At 38.6% G+C, this 19566-nt stretch overlaps 1 protein-coding gene across 2 annotated transcripts in view; it reads left to right on the top strand.

The window, feature by feature from the left end:
* snx17 (sorting nexin 17) overlaps positions 1-19566 on the top strand; it is a 34987-nt gene that overhangs the window by 2450 nt on the left and 12971 nt on the right. For both annotated transcript variants that reach the window (XM_036581680.1, XM_036581681.1), the window contains exons 2-6: positions 3631-3705; positions 5482-5599; positions 7796-7860; positions 9608-9718; positions 15555-15645. In XM_036581680.1, coding sequence (XP_036437573.1) covers positions 3631-3705; positions 5482-5599; positions 7796-7860; positions 9608-9718; positions 15555-15645 — 460 coding nt within the window. The remainder of the gene's footprint in view (positions 1-3630; positions 3706-5481; positions 5600-7795; positions 7861-9607; positions 9719-15554; positions 15646-19566) is intronic.

Raw genomic sequence — 19566 nt, 5'->3', positions numbered from 1 at the left:
GCGAAAAGCTTTCTTTATGATGGTCACACTTCCTGGATACTTGAGGGCACACTTTTCCTTCCTTTTCTAGTGTAAATACTGTAGCATAAGGTTGGTTTTGTGAAGAGACAAGTCAGGACATTGCAGTTTCTTGGCTTAACTTTTTGCCGTAATGACACTTATTTCTCGATGTTTTTAATGGTTGAGTCAAATAAATGCAGTCAGGGGAAACAAGTATTCACTTTTTGTTTTTGTTGTTTAGCATTTTTTCAGTGCATATGTCCACTTCACCTTTACACACATTATGTGATGTGAAAAAGTATCAGTTCACAAGAATAAACAAATGTTTAAAAAGACTAAATTGATGGGGAGAGAAAAAGTATTCAGACACTAGAATAGATGTCAAAGAATATATGAAGGTTTCATAAAATAGGTTAAGTTCTAGATATTAATACTACAAAAAAACCTGTTCTGGTGTTATAAAAGATGTTGCCACTGTTTGATTCCAAGCAAGAAGTAGCGATCATGGTGAAGATGAAGGAACTACCTGAAGCTTTCAGGGCCAACATTATTAAGCAATATTCAAATGGAAAATGCCACAGAGCCACAGCAAAGATCTTAAACCTTCTTGTCAGAGCAATTGTTTCTGTAACATGCAAGTGGAAAGTTCATAGAACCGCAACAGTTGTTCCATGGAGAGGTGTACCAAGATGCAAGATTTCACAACATCCTTTCAGATCAATTATAAGGGTAGGTAAGAAAGAAACCAGCAGTCACTCGAAAAGAGTTGCAGGACGTTCTGAAAGCAGCATGAACAACAGTTACGGTTTCACCCCACACAAAACTCCTCTGCTAAAAAAAAGAAGCGCAGAGATGCACATCTAAAATTTGCATACAAGCATTTAGACAAATCAGAGCTGTTTTGGAACCATGGAAAAAAAAATCAGTGCATGTTTGGAGAAAGAAGGGTTGCGGATATGACCTTTAGAACACCATACGCAGAGTGTAGAGGTGTGAGCATCAACACATGACAACAGGCTTCTTTTCTGCAAGCAGTTCTAGGGCATTACACGTCACCGAAGGAAGCATGAATGGAGCGCTTTATCAGGACATATTAAATAACAAAAACAAAGATGCTTATTTTCCCCTCTCTGTAAATGGTGGAGCAGAAAACTACATATAACATGAAAAATACAACTTAATGTAGATGCTGCTATTCATTAATTTATTCTTCTATTCATTTAATATAAAAGATCAGTGTAAATCAGAGCTGTCCAGTCTTAACCTGCAGTCACATCTGCCCTTTGTGGATTTCATTCCAATCAAGCATTAGCACACCTGACGCACCTGGTTTATTCACCTGGTCTCAGTCAAACACTTGATTATGTGTGTCCAGCTTTGTTGAAATGAAAACCTGCAGACACACTAGCCCTTTGCGGATAACACTGGACACCCTTGGTGTAAGGTCTAAGTCTGCACTCATATTGTTATGCTGTCTTGAATGCCATCCCTGTGTTGTTTCAGATAGTTATTTTCATGAGATAAGCCCTATTTTAAGTGTTAATAAATGTTTGCCAGTGAAGTGTGCTTTTCCACAGTGCATAACCTTGTGTTAGTGTAAAAAGTTTAGGCTCTTTCTGCAGCCGCAGTTTTTGCTGTGCACTTAATAGAAGTTAAACTCCTTAATGTATTATGGCTTATCAGAAAAACTGGCCTGCATTAAGATGACACAGCAGTTGTTTCTACTGAACAGTTTAGGTAAGCAAAAAGCAGCGAGAGCGGTCAAACAGGAAGTTCACGGTGCAAGCACACACGCCTCTTTTAAAACGCATTGTTAACATTTGAATATTTTAATTGGGTCAGCTGATATTTTGAACATTCATGTTCCATCATTTTTGCCTGTTACGCAGAATCATTGTTGTGAAATTGCCCCATTCTCTTTTTTGTTTGGATGTGCTTTTGCGGTGGTCTCTAGGAGGAAGTTAAAGGTCAACTGCATTTGTTGTTGTTTCTCTGTGGAGGGCCCAGTGATGAGCCAGTCAAGCAATTTTGGATCAAAAACCCTTAGAAAAGAATATTCCCCCCCTTTCTAATCGAAGGATGATTTTGGCTGTCGTACAGGACCTTCACGTTGACCACAAATGTTAATGTTTTAGAGTAAAAGCACAAACCCAAAAGCCCAACAAAAAAAAAAAAAAAAATCCTCCAGCCCCTCTAGCCCCTGTTATAACCAACAGCAGCGTGGAGGAGGCCGAGCCTAAACACGATTACTGCACATTCTTATTGGCGTGGGTGCCATGTAAGCAGCATGGAGCCGTGTTTCTTACTGAGGTTACAGTGAAACCAGTGTCGACGTTAAGGCCCACGTTAGGCAGAGGATATGGTTAGAGGCCTATTTTCATGGTTAATTTAGTTTTTTGGCCTGCTTGTAGGAAATGTCAGTGCATTTTGACTCATTGCTTTGTAACCATGATTTCAGAAGACATGTTCAGTGCTGTTGTCTTTCTATGTTTTATTGAAGCTTTCTTTCATTGCAGTGGCTGTGATTATTAGCATTGATAAAACACTTTTAAGCTTACTACCATTTTGCTACCCTCGGTTTTAGTAGGAATGCACTGATATGGGGATTGTGGGCTAATGCCACAATGTACTTATCTGCCGATACTGATTAGTAAACGTTTATGATAGCATAAATTAATAAAGGCATTTTAGTACAGAAAGTGTCATTTAAACCAATCAGTTCAATATATTGTTCAATTCTAAACATCTGTCCAAAGCCAAACATTGTTTCGAAAAGGGCCTTGTCATGGAAAACCGATGTTGAAGCAATATATCTACAAGTTTCAAAATGCACCATTTGCTGCCCAGTCCATACGGTCCATATGTGAAAACTGGGATGTTTCTCAAGAACAAATTTAAGAAAAAACTTAGGATGATATCGGTTATTGAGGCCCATTGTTTGTGTTTGGTTTCTGTTTACATGTATCCACCTATTCAGCCTACACTAAAACCTTCATACTGAAGTTGTAAGCAGTGTTTCAGCTCTAAGTGCTTTTTGAATGAGACATTTATTCTGAGGGATAAAGAAAGGCAAATTAGAGAAAAATTTGTAGGTTTATGTTTTTGGTACATAAACCTACAAATGTTATAAAAGGACCTACATAAAATAATTAGGATATGGGCCTTTTAACAATTATCTGCCATTACCAATATGATTGTGAGATCATTGTGCATTCCCAAACTTTTTAACTAATATTGGAAAGTTTGCCACTACATTATCAATTATCACATAGTAATTCTGGAATTGGCTCAGAAACCTGATTCAGAGATTATTGTGATGCTGTAACCATATAATCCTTTGACATGTCACGTCCTGTTTCTGCAATGGATTAGGTTAATTGCTCTTTTCAATTATGCATGTAATGTTAAATGTGTAGCAGAAAGAAAGGGCAAGTGGCTGCTGATAGAAGTCCTTTGAGCTCTGTTGCAGTGGTTGGTTTGATGCCCGTCATCTTCTGTTACTCCTGTAGTTTAGACTGCAGCGTTTGAACAGACCATCAGTCTGTGTGTTTGAAACCCACCTCTCTGCAGTGCATTTCAGGTTTTGTTTCCTGAATCTGATTTCATCTCTCTTTCTCCTGTCTTTTTCAGGCCTACAACATCCATGTCAATGGCGTGCTGCACTGCCGGGTACGCTACAGCCAGTTATTAGGCCTGCATGAACAGGTGAGCACTTTGAAGCCTTTTTATTAATGAATCTGTGAATGAAGTATCATGTTATGTTATCAGGGTTTCTGCAGATACTTAAAATGTAAGGTATAAATAGTTTTTTTTTATTTTTTTTTATCTAAAATCATAAACTGTCTGAAAATGTCTTACTATTTCCTTTTAGATGTCTGAAGTCAGTGTTGAAATGTTTTTTTGTGTGTATAAAAATTAATTCAGGATAGTCCTTCAGCCAAAAATGTCAAGTTGTCAGGTCCTATTGTCAGAAACTGACCATTATTGAAGGGCTCTAGGGTTTTATAACTGATAATGAAGTCAAACACACTGAAAAGACTAGGAAAAGAGCGTTTAGTAATAACTGTGAAAAGAGCTAATGACCGTGGCGTTAATCATGCATGTATCTCAAAATGTATATCCGTTTTTTAATTTTCAACCAAATTTGCTTGTATAGTATAGACATTAAAGAGATGTTCTGGACCACAATAGTATTTATTATGGTATTTGTCTTGTTCTGTAGTATTTGTCTTATATAGGATTGCATGTCTCAGCCCATTCATCTGGTAGAATTCATAATTTTGTGTCTGTTTTTTTTGTATTTTTGACTGTTAGCATAGTCATTAATAGTACAGCCTAATATATACAGACGTGATGTTCCGCTTCTTAGCGGTACTGTTATCTGACTTCCTTCTGCATTACCCTGCTTTTCTGGGGGGGGGGTATTCTACCACCCCTCCCTTGAGTATCTGTCCCAGAGCAGTTGTAGTTTTTCAAAAGTTCTTCCCACCTTCAAGAAACATCATCAAAATGTCTTAGTCTTTAAACCAAAAAATCCTTCTTTAGAAATGACTGCACCAGTGTTTCTCTAATGCATGTCGTATTTGAGTTTACAAACTTTTTGTTGTGTAGTAGAAATTACTTTATTGTTTTGTTGGTTCCAAAAATTTATTAAAAAGCATTGAATAAGATTAAAACAATATTAGAGCTATAGAGCCCAGTCATGACTGCAAAGTGACTAGTTAAAAAATGCTAGTAATGCCTTTTGTCTTTTGACAGCATTTCATTGTAAATATCATCCTGAAAACTTTAGTGATTCTGTTGGCAAAGCCTTGTTTTCTGGTCTGGCAGCTGCTGTTGCTAGGTAACCAGGCACAGGAGGCCTACTGAGATCAGACGCTCTGGCTAAAGGTGTTGCCATGGTGTAGAGATGCAGCCAACTCACTCTGATTGGTCCCAAATCCACTTACCTCCACCAGATTAGGGGAGCTAACAGTCCCCCATGTGAAGATGTATTGAATACCAATTGCTGACGTTACAATATGTGAATACCAAGAGTTCCCAATAGGTGACTTAACTCACATTAACATAACACATTGAGATCTGTAATATTCTACATGACATTGTGTTGAAGTGCAATGAGTGATAAAAATATGTTAATTTGGGGACCCAGCTAGAGCCATTACTAACACAGTTGTCTGCTGAAATTCAGAGCTTTTGGTTTTGGTGATTTATGAGTCTCATTCCTGAGAGATTCCCTGCTAAAGGGGAAAAAAAGAATATTGCACTGTGCAAAAGGGGCAGCGCGGTCAGACTGAATTCCAGCTTTATCCCCTGCAAAATTGGAAGCCATGGTTACAAGCTGCAATTTTTCTGTGACTGCTTCCTGTGACTTGTTATGGTTTGTTACAGCTTGAGATGGGTAAATGAATGTGTTTGTTCTTTTTGTACAAGCTACATGCATATTGAAACCCTGTGCTGTTTTTCCTTGCTTTTGAACAGATAAAGAAAGAATATGGGAACAACGTAGTGCCCACCTTCCCCCCAAAGAAGATTTTTACCCTAACACCAGCCGAGGTGGAGCAGCGAAGAGAGCAACTGGAAAAGTACATGCAGGCTGGTGCGTAGGACATCAGGGCTCTGCTACATGATATTGTTACGTGTGTTAGGAAGAAAATGAATTCTGTGCAAATACAAAAAAATCTCACATAAGCAAGGGACTTTGTGAAGTGTACTAAGCTTTGACAAAATATCTGATCACATATATATATATATATATATATATATATATATATATATATATATATATATATATATATATATATATATATGTGTATATGTATATGTGTATGTGATCAGATGTTTTGTCAAAGCTTAGTACCTATGGGAATTGTAGTTACTGATTTTGTATTTTGTAATTCATGAACTGTTTCCCTACTGCCCAAATCATCTCCTCAGTGTAGTCATGCGAGCCTCAATGCAGGTTAAGTTCTAGTGTTTATGGTAGCTGCAGTCCATCAGGTAATTTGAATACTTATGAACTAATTTAAATGTTTGTAAGGGCCTTTGCTATACAAAATATACAACAGTTATCTATTTTGCAGGCAGTGATTTGGGTTTTTACTGATTACCTGCCAGAAAAAAAGGGTCACATAAACCTGTCTGTCAATCCAAAGGCTGGTTGACTTTTTGCTGTGGTTACTGCCCTTTCTGGATTTAGCCTATATATGTTTTAGCCCTAACTATGTAATACCTGCTGGTGTGGGTTCAGACATAGATTTTGTTGCTTTTAGTAATATGCAGAATACTATGAGTGTTCATAGTGCCCCCCACCCCTTGTAGGGAATTGAATTATTGTGGGGGAAATAAATTCTGTATATTTCACAAAATAAACATCAGAATTCTAAACTTTTCCACGCTGATTCTGTTCCACTGATTGGGATTATTATTTTTTAGAAGTATTTTGTTTTTGCGGTTTTTATTTCAGGACTGCAGTGTTTTCATTTGTGCTACAACTCCTACAACTTTGGTGGCACCATTGCTACATGCTAAGAAATATATGTGCAGCCCTGGATTTCTGCTTTTTTTGTGCTTTTTCCTTAACCTCTGGATCCCCTGAGATCAAAATGTTCTTTAGACTCATTCTCTCCAGGAGGTTTTGAAAGGTCAGCTGTTTTTGAAGATCACCTCACATGAACCCAGCTGTCCCTGTGACACGTAGTAGGGGCAGACTGACTCTGCCAGGCTAGGGCTGGGCACAGAAAAAGCTTCTAAAGGTGTGAGTCATGCTAAGCCATCACCTCCAGGCAGGATGAGGTTTGATGTCTTTACTTGCACATGAGCAAAGAAGCCACAGCCACTCTGACACCATCTACTATACAGAGGAGCATTTGGTTTAAATTTGCACAGTGATTCATCTCTACTGTCACATACGTGCTTTGACCCAATTAATTCATCGCTTTAAAGCAGCTTGGGACTGGATGTAACCTAGAGTTGGTTTTAATGGGTCAGGGGTTACGTTAGCTGCATACAGAGGAAAGAAGTGTCACTTGGACTGGCAGCACCATGAGCCGTTTGTTCAAATCCATTCCAGTTCTGGCACATTCCGCCAAACAAGCTAAGCCTTGTTGAGCGTATTTGCTCATAGTCTGGGAGCACACAGGCTGTTCTTGGCTGGCTGTTCTCACAGTTACATCATGGTTTAACATGGTTATGGAAAATTAACCGCCTCAAACACACAATCTGTTCACAGTGAATAAATTGTTTGTTTATGTAAACGTGGTGTGGGCTTTTGGAGGGGGGTGCTGATAGCCAACGTGCAATAATGAGAATGTCAATAAACATTCAAGTTTATCCAGCCATCCTACTTCCAGCCCCCTTTTTTCCTTTATTCTTCACAAAAGGCCTTTCACTTATGATGATGGACAGACAAGTCCATTGAGAGAAGCACCATGAACGTCATTACTCAGAGGAATATTACAAAGCTTTAATTAGAAAATACTGAACTGAAATCAGCACAGCATTACATGGTTCGTGTTGGCTTGCTTAATTTGTCATTTATTTATATTTTAAACTTGCTTGACTACAGGAAATGATTCACAAGCATGCATAGCAAGGCTGACCTGCAAATCATTTATTTAAGAAGGACCTTCATGCAAATCATTCTGCTAATTGTTTTGTAAATAGCTTTGTGGACGTTTTAGCTCCAGGCTCAACTTGTTAATGAATGTCATCAAACGTGTGACTCGTGTGGTTTTAAATGTTACAGTACTCCTGACATAATTTGACATGTTCTGTTGTCTCCCCCTCCCTACAGTGCGTCAGGATCCCCTGCTGGGTACGAGTGAGATGTTCAACAGCTTTTTGAGAAAAGCTCAACAGGTACGAGTTGCTGTTGACTGCTGTTTGGAGCTGTATGTATGCCGCTTGTATAAAATGAGAGCTTTGTTGGTGGGGCATCTTGAATATCCTCTGTTCTAGTGTTTTCCTCTGTAACTGCAGCACCTCAGTGTTTGTGTGAGTTTGCCTGTATACTGCCCACCAAATATTTGGGGGGAAATAGGTGTAAAGAAAATGTTTGTAATAAATGAGTGTGTTTGCTTTTTTCAGTTGAAATAACATAGATATTGAGTGCTGTTTAAATTCTTCTATAAAACTGCAAAACTGGAAGAGCAACTGACAGATGCAAGCTTGAGAATAATAACAATAACAGACTCATTCCTTTGTTGGGAAGTCAGCCTTACAGAATTTCTTGCTTTTTAAATAATTGAGTTTGATGTAGTATATAAACATTTCTTAGATTCAAAACATACTGTCCACTCTCCAGTCCGTATAGTCCAAACATGGAACCTAAGCTGCAAAATAGTCCATTTAGAATTCATTGTTTAAGTGATTATCACAAATACCAACACCTTTACACATATCTGCATATTCCGCCTATAGCAGTTTAGCTCCACTCATTCATGCTGAAGCTAAAAGGAGTGCTTTTTGAAAGAAGTTCTTTTTGAAAGAAGCACCTTTTAAAAAAAATATTCTAAGGGATAAAGAGCAGCCAGAAAACAGTCATGTAAAATAAACTGTGGATGTTTTTGACACACAAACCACATAAATGGCATAAGTGGACATAAGTACAAAAAATACAGTGCACAGTCAGTGCATAAATACAGTGTATAGGCCCTTTAAATCATTTTTCCGACCAAAGATTTTCAGTAAGCTGTCAGTTTATTATTTAGGGAAAACCTGCTCTTCGCCAAAGGAGACATTTTGATGAACGTAAAGCTAAATGTTGCGAAAGATCCCCAAAGCATTAGGAAAATGCTCTTGTATATTAGAAAAAACACTTGAAAAATGAAAAGTAACAATGAAAATTAAACATTATTCTGAAAATATGGACAAAGTGTCCCTGAAATGTTGATGGGCAGTGTAGGCCTTGGGTGTGGTGTCGTTTTTTTTCCAGGTTTCTTTTAGATCGCCCAGGCCCTAATGGTCTGCTTCTCACTGACAGCAGGTCGGGGTCTCATTGTGTAGTCAGATCCTGCTTTCCCTGTGGCTTCTCATCACAGGCAGAGCCACAGGAGCAGAATGAGAGATTAGTCAGGCTTTTCTTTGTCATTTCATCTTGTCTGCAAAGATCAGTGGCTGCTCTAAGACCCCCTGCCTGTGCGGGAGTGGAATAGAAAGATGATAAATTAGCAGAGCACCAAGGAGTAGATGGTAAACCGCATAGCATCAGTTGGAAAAGCTTGTCATGTCATTTCTAGTGGCTTCAAGCTTCTTTCCGTGCACTCTAGCGTTTGCTGCACTGATGGTTATTACTGCTTGTACCCTGCGACCATAGGTGAGATTCTCTTATATACTCGTAGATGATATCTCCATGTAATGTCTTGGGAGAAGCCAGCCTCAGAATATACACAAAGCTGAATCTTTGACTGGCTTTGCTTTGGCTCCATTTGATCTTCTGTGCAAATACGTGTTTCTCGGTTGGATGATGTCTCCTTAATGCTGATTCGTTATCTGCGAGAGGAACTGAGTGGGAACAGTTTAAGGTCATGTTGTTCAGCACATATTGAACCCAGTCTTTCCAGAAGGAACGTGTTGTTCTGACGGCTGCTGTTTGTCGTTATTGCAGGAGACACAACAAATCCCTACTGAAGAGGTCCAGCTGGAAGTCCACCTGTCCAATGGCCAGAAAGTTAAAGTCAATATCCTGACTTCAGACCAGACGGAAGATGTGCTTGAGGTAAAGATGCTGTGTGACCAAATCATTATGTTCAGAATCAAATCCCCTTGTGCTCCGTTTTAGTTGTTGTTGCGCCATTGTAGCCAACAAGCTTGCCAACTGGAAAAAAAGACATTGAGGTTTTTTCCTACAAGCTACTTTTTCCATGCAGTTTTATTGGGAAGCATCCAGGAAGCCTCCTGAGACGGAGCGCTGGTGTCTTGTGATCTGGCATGTGTGAATTTTTAACTGATTAAGGTTGTACACCCATCTTTAAAGTGATAGTCTGACCAGATATCAGATTTAGTCTATTTTCCCACTTACTCCAAACTAGAGGACTGCAAAGACATGGAATAGAAACCTGAACCCAACCCATACCCACAACTTTGAGACCCAACCCGTCCAGACCCGACCGGTGCTGCTAAATTTGAGACCTAAACCCAACCTAAATTCGCATACACATACTAAAAGAGAGATTATCACAGACATGGTTTTAGCACTTGAGCTGATCAAGGGACAATATCATACTGCGATAAACTGGTATGGAGACGAAGTTTAAGCTTTGAACTTTAAAAGATGGTGGTGGGACTGAGGTCCAGCTTATGTGTATCAGACCATGATGTCTTCCTCTCATCGCTTCCTTAGTACATGAGAAGTACATTTTTCTGCCATAATTTTAAAGCAATTAAAACACAAGCATCAGCTGAAAACTCGTCTCACTCTGACTGGACCTTATTTGATGCTAGCTGTCATGGTAATATTTATGTGGTTCTCTATGCATGTGCATCAGTTTGGATCTGATTACTTCTAGTGTGCATGTAGACGGAGATTTTCATCAGATTGTTGAGTATCACATTGGCAAAAATCTTTGCATGAGAACACAGCCACTGAGCAAGTTTTGTGTCCAAAGTTTGCTTCTGTGGTTTTGCACAGTGATAAGTGATACATTGACAAAAGTACAGACAATTCTCAGGCCTTGAAGGGTCTATATCCTACACTTGTGTTTTATTTTTCCCTTTCGGTCCACTTATAATGTAATGTACCAACCTGTCTTTATCCCTTAGAATAAAACAGGCTGATTTGATTGCTATATCTTTAAAATTGATACATGCAAGTGAGCCCTCTTCTGATTGGCTGTCCTACTGCACTTCGGAGTGAATGGCATGTTTTTAAACTTTAGCAGTGTTTACAAACTACATCAAACTTTTTTACTTAAAAAAGGAAGGAAAATGCCATTTCCAAGATGGGCTTCTTAAAAAAACAGTTTGTACAGGGCTCCCGAGTGGTACAACCATCCAAGTGTTGGCCCTATCATCAGGGGATCGTGTTAGCCATCTGTGTCCAGGAGTTCGAAAGAGCACAATTGGTCTTGCTCTCACTGGGTGGGTAGGATGGCCCTCCCTCTGCCCCCATCACTTGGTGCAAGGCTAGCCAGCACAAGCGTCTGTTAGCTTAGCTGACGTAACAGAACTGGCAGTTGGAACTTTCGTCCGAGTGTGTTCAGCTGTCCAATGTCATTGCATTAGCAGCAGTTTAAAAAGATGTGGTGGCGCTTCACGGGACTCGGAGGAAGCTTATGTTAGCTTTCACCCTCCTAGTGCTGGTGGTATCATGTGATTGGGGGAGTCTTAGCTAGAGGGTTGAATTGGATGCGAGTAAATTGGGGAGAAAATTGAACCCCACAACAGCCTGTTTCTACCACAGGTTTCATCTATGGGACAAACTTGTGTTCTTATTTAGACATTCCTTGTGTAAAACACATTGGCAATTCTATTACTTAATGACATGACATGGTTTGAGGCACGTTTGTGATGATTTAAACCCATGATACTGCCTATAAGCTCCCATCCCTGCTTAGCTACATTAGCCCTGTTGATTTGATGCAAAAAAGAAAAGAAAATTTGTGTAAATTTCATGTAACAGATTCCGGGAGGTCAGAGCATAGTGATACTGTGTAATTAGTGGCCTGCTTATCATCATGGAAGTATGCTTATCACTGAGAGCCTGAGATTCCTGTTAGGCGTTGAGTAGGACGAGCGAGATTAGTTTCTGCTAGCTTCATGTTTTTAGACTGGAGCTTGTTGGTTTCTGTTCCAGTTTAAATTCAAATGAAAAACCTGAGCCCAGCTGACCAGTCTCTGGAGGAAATGCATTATACCTGTCTGGCTGTGGTCCAGCATGCTCTTCCACTTTTTTGTTTGGCCAAGGTTATAGAGAACGCTGCAGGTGCGCAATTCTCTGTGTTGCTCATTTTTAAATCATTTCTCAGTGTGGGAGCACAGTCTCTGTTTCCTGAACATACCGATGGAATTTCCTTCCCATTACAGACCCCTTTTTCTATCACAAAAGAATAGTCATGGAATGGTGAATCTGGGGCGGGGTGGGTGTGGGGGAAGGTTCATGTGGGGACTTTTTTCTAAAATGCCCTGCATGTACCGCTCTGCCATAAATTGATTAGGCCAAAACCTTCCCAAAACTACTGAGGGAAAAAAAAAACAGCAGAGATCAGGCAGGGGATACGTGACTTTCACATTGTAACGTTCCATGAGCTGCTTTTAGAGGCATTAAATACTTTTTTTTTTTATCAGCACTGCTATGAACGGTTCCAACTCTGTGTATTTGTCTAGAATGGAGCATTTCACAGCAAACAACTCTAAATGAATTCATTTACATCTGAACCTTTCAACAGAACTGTAGAAAAATCAGTGAATTTCCCCTTGAAGATGGTCATCTAAAAGTACTATGCTCAAATTTAGTCTATGAATCTATGCACTAAAAGTAATGCACAGTATTATTAGTATACAAAATCATACAAAATTGCATTCAACTCTCATCAAAAAAAAATATCTCTGACTTCGAATCACTTGATAAATGGGCAAAATTAGACAATTTAAATTAAAATAATTGTCATATAATATTGGGCTACATGTGGCTGCTGTAATCGATTCTTTGAAAGTTAAATTTGTTATAGAATCAAATTAGATGACATTCCTTTTTTTCTTGAAATCCAGTCCATTTTTGACTCATTGGCCTGAATCAGGCCATTGCACATCTCTACCAAAGTGTATGTCCTGCAGTGATCCATGTTTGTCTCTTCTATGGGAGAATATTGTTTATTCAGGAGGGTCCTGGAGGATATTCAGTAGAGCTATAACATGCCTGCAGCAAACTGAGTCAGCAGCAACCTGTTCTTGTTTTCCAGTCTAAGTTGGAAGATTCCAGTTAATGTTTCAAGTCAGCAAACAGAATGGAATGACAAAGCAAAGCCTGACCAATCGGTCATTCTACTCTTGCGGCACTATAATAAAGTGCTCTCAGCATCAATTATGTAATTTAAAGCAACTGGGCATCATTTGATGTCAGAATTGTATTTGTATGACAGTGGCTTTTAGTTTGCCTCTGTTCCTAACAATCCTAAGTGTAATGGAAAATAATTTGCTGTTGTTTGCTCACTCTCACAGAAGTTGGCCAACAAAAGGGCGGTTTGAACTCGGACGGTTCGGACGTGTTTGACCTTGTGCCAGAATGTCTGTGATGCATTGCAGAGCTCCTGAGTTTATTATGCACAGCCTAGAGCCTTCCCCATCGTGTTTTCACCATGGCCCACGTGGCCCTGTGCTACTGAGTCACCGCCAGTTGAGTCCTGCTCAGTGCTTCATTAAAGTACACTTGACCCTGGAGAGTCGCACAGCACACTCAAGCCCTCCAGCGCGAAAATACCGCCAGGCAGAAACTGGCCTTTAGCACCTGGTGATGCACAGCCAAATGACGAGCATGCTGATGAGTAACCTGATCATGAGTTCCATTTGATTATAATGTATAATAGTTAACAGAGAATCCTGCTGTTTGACCTGTATGGAGTGGTGGATTTTTTTTTTTTTTCTAGTGTTCGAATTATACTCTGGCTTTCAAGAGGTGGGGTCTTTTCAAAACGTGCCCAGATATGGACTGTCAGAATGTATGAACATGCATAGCCTCACATTGTAATAATGCTTTGTGTTGTTGTGTGTATTTGAAATTGACAGTGCAGTTAGGGATGGGGGGTGGTTCAAGCTTTTGCTGTGTATTGTAGTTTTAGCTCTGGAAAACAGCATCGCTAATGATAACGTAATTGATCTTGCTTTATTTTGTTGCAGGCACTGAAACTAAGATACTGACCAAATAATACATTACAATCTCTCTGTTCGACAAATTCCTCTGTGCACTCATACATTGGCCAACTTGCACCTCATAAGATGAGTCCACTCAGAACAGCCAATCATGTAGAAGACAACAATCACACAATCATGTGAAGGTCTGCAGATCCCTTCAGAGGTCAAACAATACAAAACCTACAATATAAAGGCTACAATATGAGATTGCTCCACAACCATAATGCATAAATTAGTAGCTGTATTGGATGACTACATCTAATATTGGACTATCATGAGTAGAGGTTCGAGAATGGTTAACCAAACATGTTGACATACATAAAATCAAAGCAAATAAATGCTAACCGACCAGAAAAATTACTCTTTATATCAATTTTTCACGTGTGCCTAAAACCTTTGCCCCTGGACTGTGCAGAAAATTACACAAAAACTTCAACAAATGATATTTTATTTTTTTCAGTATTTAGTGTGTCTAACCTTCACCTTTATTACAGCTTTCATTCTTTTCAGGAGACTTGCTTTTTTCCAAAACAAATCTGCTGGGATATTTTTCCAGACCTCCAGAGTTCAGTTGCATTTTGTGTGTGTGTGTGTGTGTGTGTGTGTGTGTGTGTGTGTGTGTGTTTTTAATTCATTTTTAGTATGTTTTTGGATGGGCAGAAGTAGATTTTCAGATTTTCCGAGTTAGAAATATTTTAATACATTTTTGAACTCAAGTTTTTTAACTTATTTTGCTTTGACTCTCTCCCTCCTTATGCATCTTATATCTAATCTCCTCAGAAATATCTCCTGAAAAAAAAGAACAACTTGTACTTAGTAGCTGTTTTGACTGGAAATTAAATAAATCAGATTTGGGCTCTGACTTACACAGCACTGTACAAGTGCTTCTAGTAGAAACACTTGAACTCTGAGCCCTGCACACACAGATGTATTTGTTCTTGAAATTCAAAGGAAACAACCAAAGCTTAACCAATAACAAACAATAAAATATGTACCAACTATCACACCCATAGAAGTATGAGGAAAAGCTAAAATCTCCCCATCTTTATGCAGATAAACCCACAGGACAGACAGAAACTAGCTCTCACAGGGGAACTTGAGTTTTATTTGATTTCTTTTTTTCCACATAAAGCATTGAGTAGAAGCAAGAGTAGAAATATATTATTATAACAATAAAAGGTTAATAAATGGGGCTATCAGTATCCACGACCCCCACAAACTCCAGATTTTATTGTCTTTTAGAGATCTCAAGCCTTTTTCAGAGGAGCTGAGCTCCCCCTGGCTCCCCCGCAATTCGAACGCTGATTTTACCCTCCCTTTAATTCACTCCGACAGGCCATTTGTGTAGTGGAACAACGCTCATGTGGAAACAGACTTATGCAATTTTCAGACTAAATCAGTGCAACGAAAGCATGGTGGTGCTGCCAGCATCTGAACCTTTCCAGAATTTTCATGCTTTTCTGTGTTATTTTGAAAGGCGTGTTCAGTTATATGGTTATACAAGGCCTCTCTCTCCATGGGACGTCTGTGGAAATCCAGAAAAATGCAGGTTGTCATGATACTGATCCAAATTTCTTCAGCATTCATCTTGGTACATTGAAATGTTCCGTTGGTGTTTTGTTATAAGATTCATTGAAGATGAGAAATGAGTTACACATCAGTTCACCTTACAACAATAACAATAATAATGACTCTTCTCTGTACAGGCAGTTGCAACGAAACTAGACTTGCCTGAAGATTTGGTGGGCTATTTTAGCCTCTTCCTAGTTCAGGAAGGACTGGAGGGAGGCTGCACATGTAAGTATACAGCTTTCATTTGCTGATTTGGCAAAATTTCTGCATCAGCAGTTTCTAGCCTGTCTTATTTACAGTAGATCATAGCACATATTTTAGTGATATTAGAATTTAAAATGCTGTCAGTAATATCAGTGTGTTGAAAGTATGATTTTATTATTGTGAGGGGGTGGTGTGTTGAAACTTCTTACCCGATTAACTTTGCCTTTATATGCTGAAACACTTGATCCTCTTAACAAAGGAGAGATTTGAACCAAAGCCACCTTTTCAGACCATTCAGAGTTTGAAACACTGCAGCTATTTATTCTCTAAAAGGAGAACAAGTTCAAGTGGGAGAGTTGTTGTAAGTCTTTGTTATTATGACATGAACAACTGTGCCATAGCCTGATTAGTTCAACAACCTCTCAGTAATAATCAAGGCACTTATTTTGTCCTTTTTAGGAAAAATTGTGAGGACAAAGCGATTAGGTCTTGTTGAACCGTTAGTTATGCCTGGGTGCATTGATCCCTGGTTGCCAGAGAACCTTCTGGAATAGGTGCCACCACAGCAATATTCAAATGTGTGTTGTATTGACCGACCAGATCTATTGTCCTTGGCTTGGTCCTACATTAAAAACACCAACATAAGTAAAACATTCTCAGTCTGATGCATTAACCTTTTTCCATTGTGTTTGATTTCTGTATTTGCACTGTGCACTTTCCTTGATGGAGACTAATGCCTATGAGTACATTTACAGTCCTGTGCAAAAGTCAGAGACCACCCTTTGTTTATTTAATTTAATTTCAAGTTATTAATTTTGCAGGAGATATTTCTATGGTGATTTGATATGAGATACTCAACTTGCAAATGGAATGGTTCAAGGAAAATAATAGGAGTTTCCAAGACTTCAGTATTAATAAATTAAGATATGGAGAAAATGAGACTCCTAACTATCATACATAACCTGGTAGACCATCAACACTGTCCCTGACAAATAAACAGTACTTAAAGCTTACATCTTTGAGAGAAAGGAGAAAATCAAGCTCCACTTTTGCTTCAGACTTGGAAAAAATCCACAGGTGTTTCTGTCCTTCTACTGTGAGAAGACAACTCAACACTATGAGTCTGAAAGGATGTGTAGCTGTCATAAAGCCAATACTGAGAAAAGAAAACAGATAAAAAGGAAGAAAATTTGCAAATTAAACAAAGAAGGTGCTGGTGTTCTCAGAATAATGGACTGACCTCCCCAGAATCCAGACCTCAACATCACTGAATGTGTTTGGGATTACGTGGATCATGAGAAGCAGAAAATGCAACCAACTTCTTAGACTGAACTTTGGAGGTGTGGCAAAATATCCCTGCAGATTTCTTTGAAAAACTGAAAGTAAGCCTTCCGCAAAGAATAGAAGCTGTAATACAATTAAAAAAGGAAAACTGAAATACTGAAAAGTGTATTATTATATTTCTTTTTTTCCTTGACACTGAAAAATTAAGAATTTGTACTTTAATGGCTGTTTTGACTGGAAATTAAATAAATGAAGGGGGGTCTTAGACTTGTGCACAGTACTATATAATCTTCCTAAAGTCTCACAAACTAGAATAGATACATTGTTCTAGTATATTTTAGGGCTGTCACTATCAAATAGAGTAACTTACCAGTTAATAGAGACCATTGATGGAGCAGTGGAGGAATGGTGTTTTTAAAAAGACCAAACATGAAAATATGGACTTTAAAATATGGAATTTTTTTTTGGTTCCTTTTCTTTCAAAATAAATGTGGGTTGGTTAGGTTCACATGCATTCTGCATCATCGGTTCTTGATGAAAGATGAATAAATTTATGTAATTTCTGTCCTGTAGTTTTCACTCTGCATTTCTTGTGTTTTGCTAGCAACGCATAGATATTTATGCTCACAGAGAGATATTGTTTAACTGTTGCTTATGTTTGCATTTTGTTTTTCCATGAACTTGTTAAAGGCTTGACACACAAGTCTGATTTCACTCTCAAACTGGCAGTGTCTCCTCTTTCATTCTCTGCAGATGTCTATCTGTCTGTCTCTCTGTTGTGGCTTTTGTTTGTAACTCTGTGTCTTAAGCGAAGTCAGCTTTCTGTTTCTTACTGCTGTTAATATCAGTCTGCAAATATTCCTCTTATGACTGTTGGCCATTTTGCTGCTTTTGGATGGTGTCTCCACCATGTGGAGTTGAGGATGCCTTCTCTTTCCCTGGGGAACTCGCTCCACTTCTTCACTTCCTTTGCATTTCCTTCTCTCACTCCCCTCTGCTCCATTTTTCTCCCGCCGTGCTGGTTGCCAAACCCTTCTTTGGAAGCAGGATAAGATTCTGTCAGACGTGATAAAAACCTTGCTTTATGGGGACTCTCTATAGGCCCAAAGCAGCCGAAGAGCTGTGCCTGGTGTCACAGTGATCATTGGCAGTTGTATGTGGACTGAAAGATAGTTGAGGGGGTGGGGATATAACAGCCTCCATGTACAATGAATGGTTTGGCAGAGTGTTGGGGGAGTGAAAATAAGAAGTTAATGCCAACATGTTCGGCAGCCAATCAGTAAACAAACTGGTACTGAAACAGATAGCATGTGCAGGAAATGAAAACTTATTTCTAGTACTGAAAGAACAGATTTACGGTGAGATTACAGTGGGCTTGTATTTAATGCTGTGTGGTACAGGAGTACAGCAGTATTGATTTTCACTTAGCAGTAATAATGGATAACAATAAAGAGGTGAACTGCACTGTAAGTAATCACAGTGCTTCAGACTGCTTTTAAAGAACAGATACAAATACCTAAACAAAGTAGTAAGTTTCCATTCTGGAACTCTGGTATGTGTCTGGTTAATGTTTGCAATACTGTGCTGTACTTTGGTGTAATATTAAGAGAAGCAAAACTTAACAGTCCAATAAAACCCGTGTCAGGTTTGTAAGATACAGCAGAGAGTACCAGTACTAAAGAAGTGTGGATTCATTAACTTTAACTTTACTAATGCGAACTTTAAGCTTAGCTCATCAGTTTTGGAAGAAGTTAGCTGAAGCTAGCTGTTTTGACACTCAGCAGACAAATAAATACGACTGCTCCCTTTAGTGTTCTCTTCAAAGCTTGCTCTCAAAACATGGGTTGCCAAGGCTGGATCTCTTGAATGCTATAATCTATACAAATGATGCCACAAGCAAACACTGACACAGCTTATCAGCTGATCATATTATGTATTTAGCTCACTACCTGTAAGTCTAGACTACAGCTTCCCACTATATGTTGTGGTGCAGTGTGATTGAAACGCTAATGAATGAGCCTTCTTGTCCTGATTGGTTAGATGCTGTTGGTCCACTTCATTTGTTTTTAATACCATTTACAAAGCCTGTGAATAGGAGTACAGCTGTAAGCAAAAGTTTAAGCAGCCCTGGTCAAAACTTTTTTTTTAAGTAAAAGTTAGTTAAAACATCCTCCAGAAAGAACAAACTTAAATATTTTTTTTAACTTAAATAATTTCAGTGCACTTTTCTCTTTTTGCTAAGTATAACATATTAGAAAAAAACACAAAATATAAAATGTGCCATTACTTTTGCACAGGCAAGTTTTTTTTTATCACATTCAGCAAATAAAAAAAGAATTGTATAATAAATTGTATACAAGTGTGTTCTCTGTATGCAATGTGTTAACATTATTTTCACTTAGAAATTCAACAAAACATGTAATTTGACCACAGACAGCAACATTTTTTGCATACAACTGTATCACCAAATATTACAAATTGTTCTGACATTAAAAAATAAAGAACTGTGATCCCACCTTTTAAGTATTGTCATTATGATATTGTGATACTGAAAGCACTGTTGACTAGTTAAAGTATTCACTAGATTTTTATATGAAAACCACAGTTTGAAGCATCACAAGAGCTGCAGTTTTAATCATGTCTTATATTATTCAACAT

This window comes from Colossoma macropomum, unplaced genomic scaffold, assembly GCF_904425465.1.
Source record: "Colossoma macropomum unplaced genomic scaffold, Colossoma_macropomum, whole genome shotgun sequence".
Lineage (NCBI taxonomy): Eukaryota > Metazoa > Chordata > Actinopteri > Characiformes > Serrasalmidae > Colossoma > Colossoma macropomum.
The sequence above is the reverse complement of the archived record's forward strand: the minus strand, read 5'-3'. Positions and strand labels throughout refer to the sequence as shown.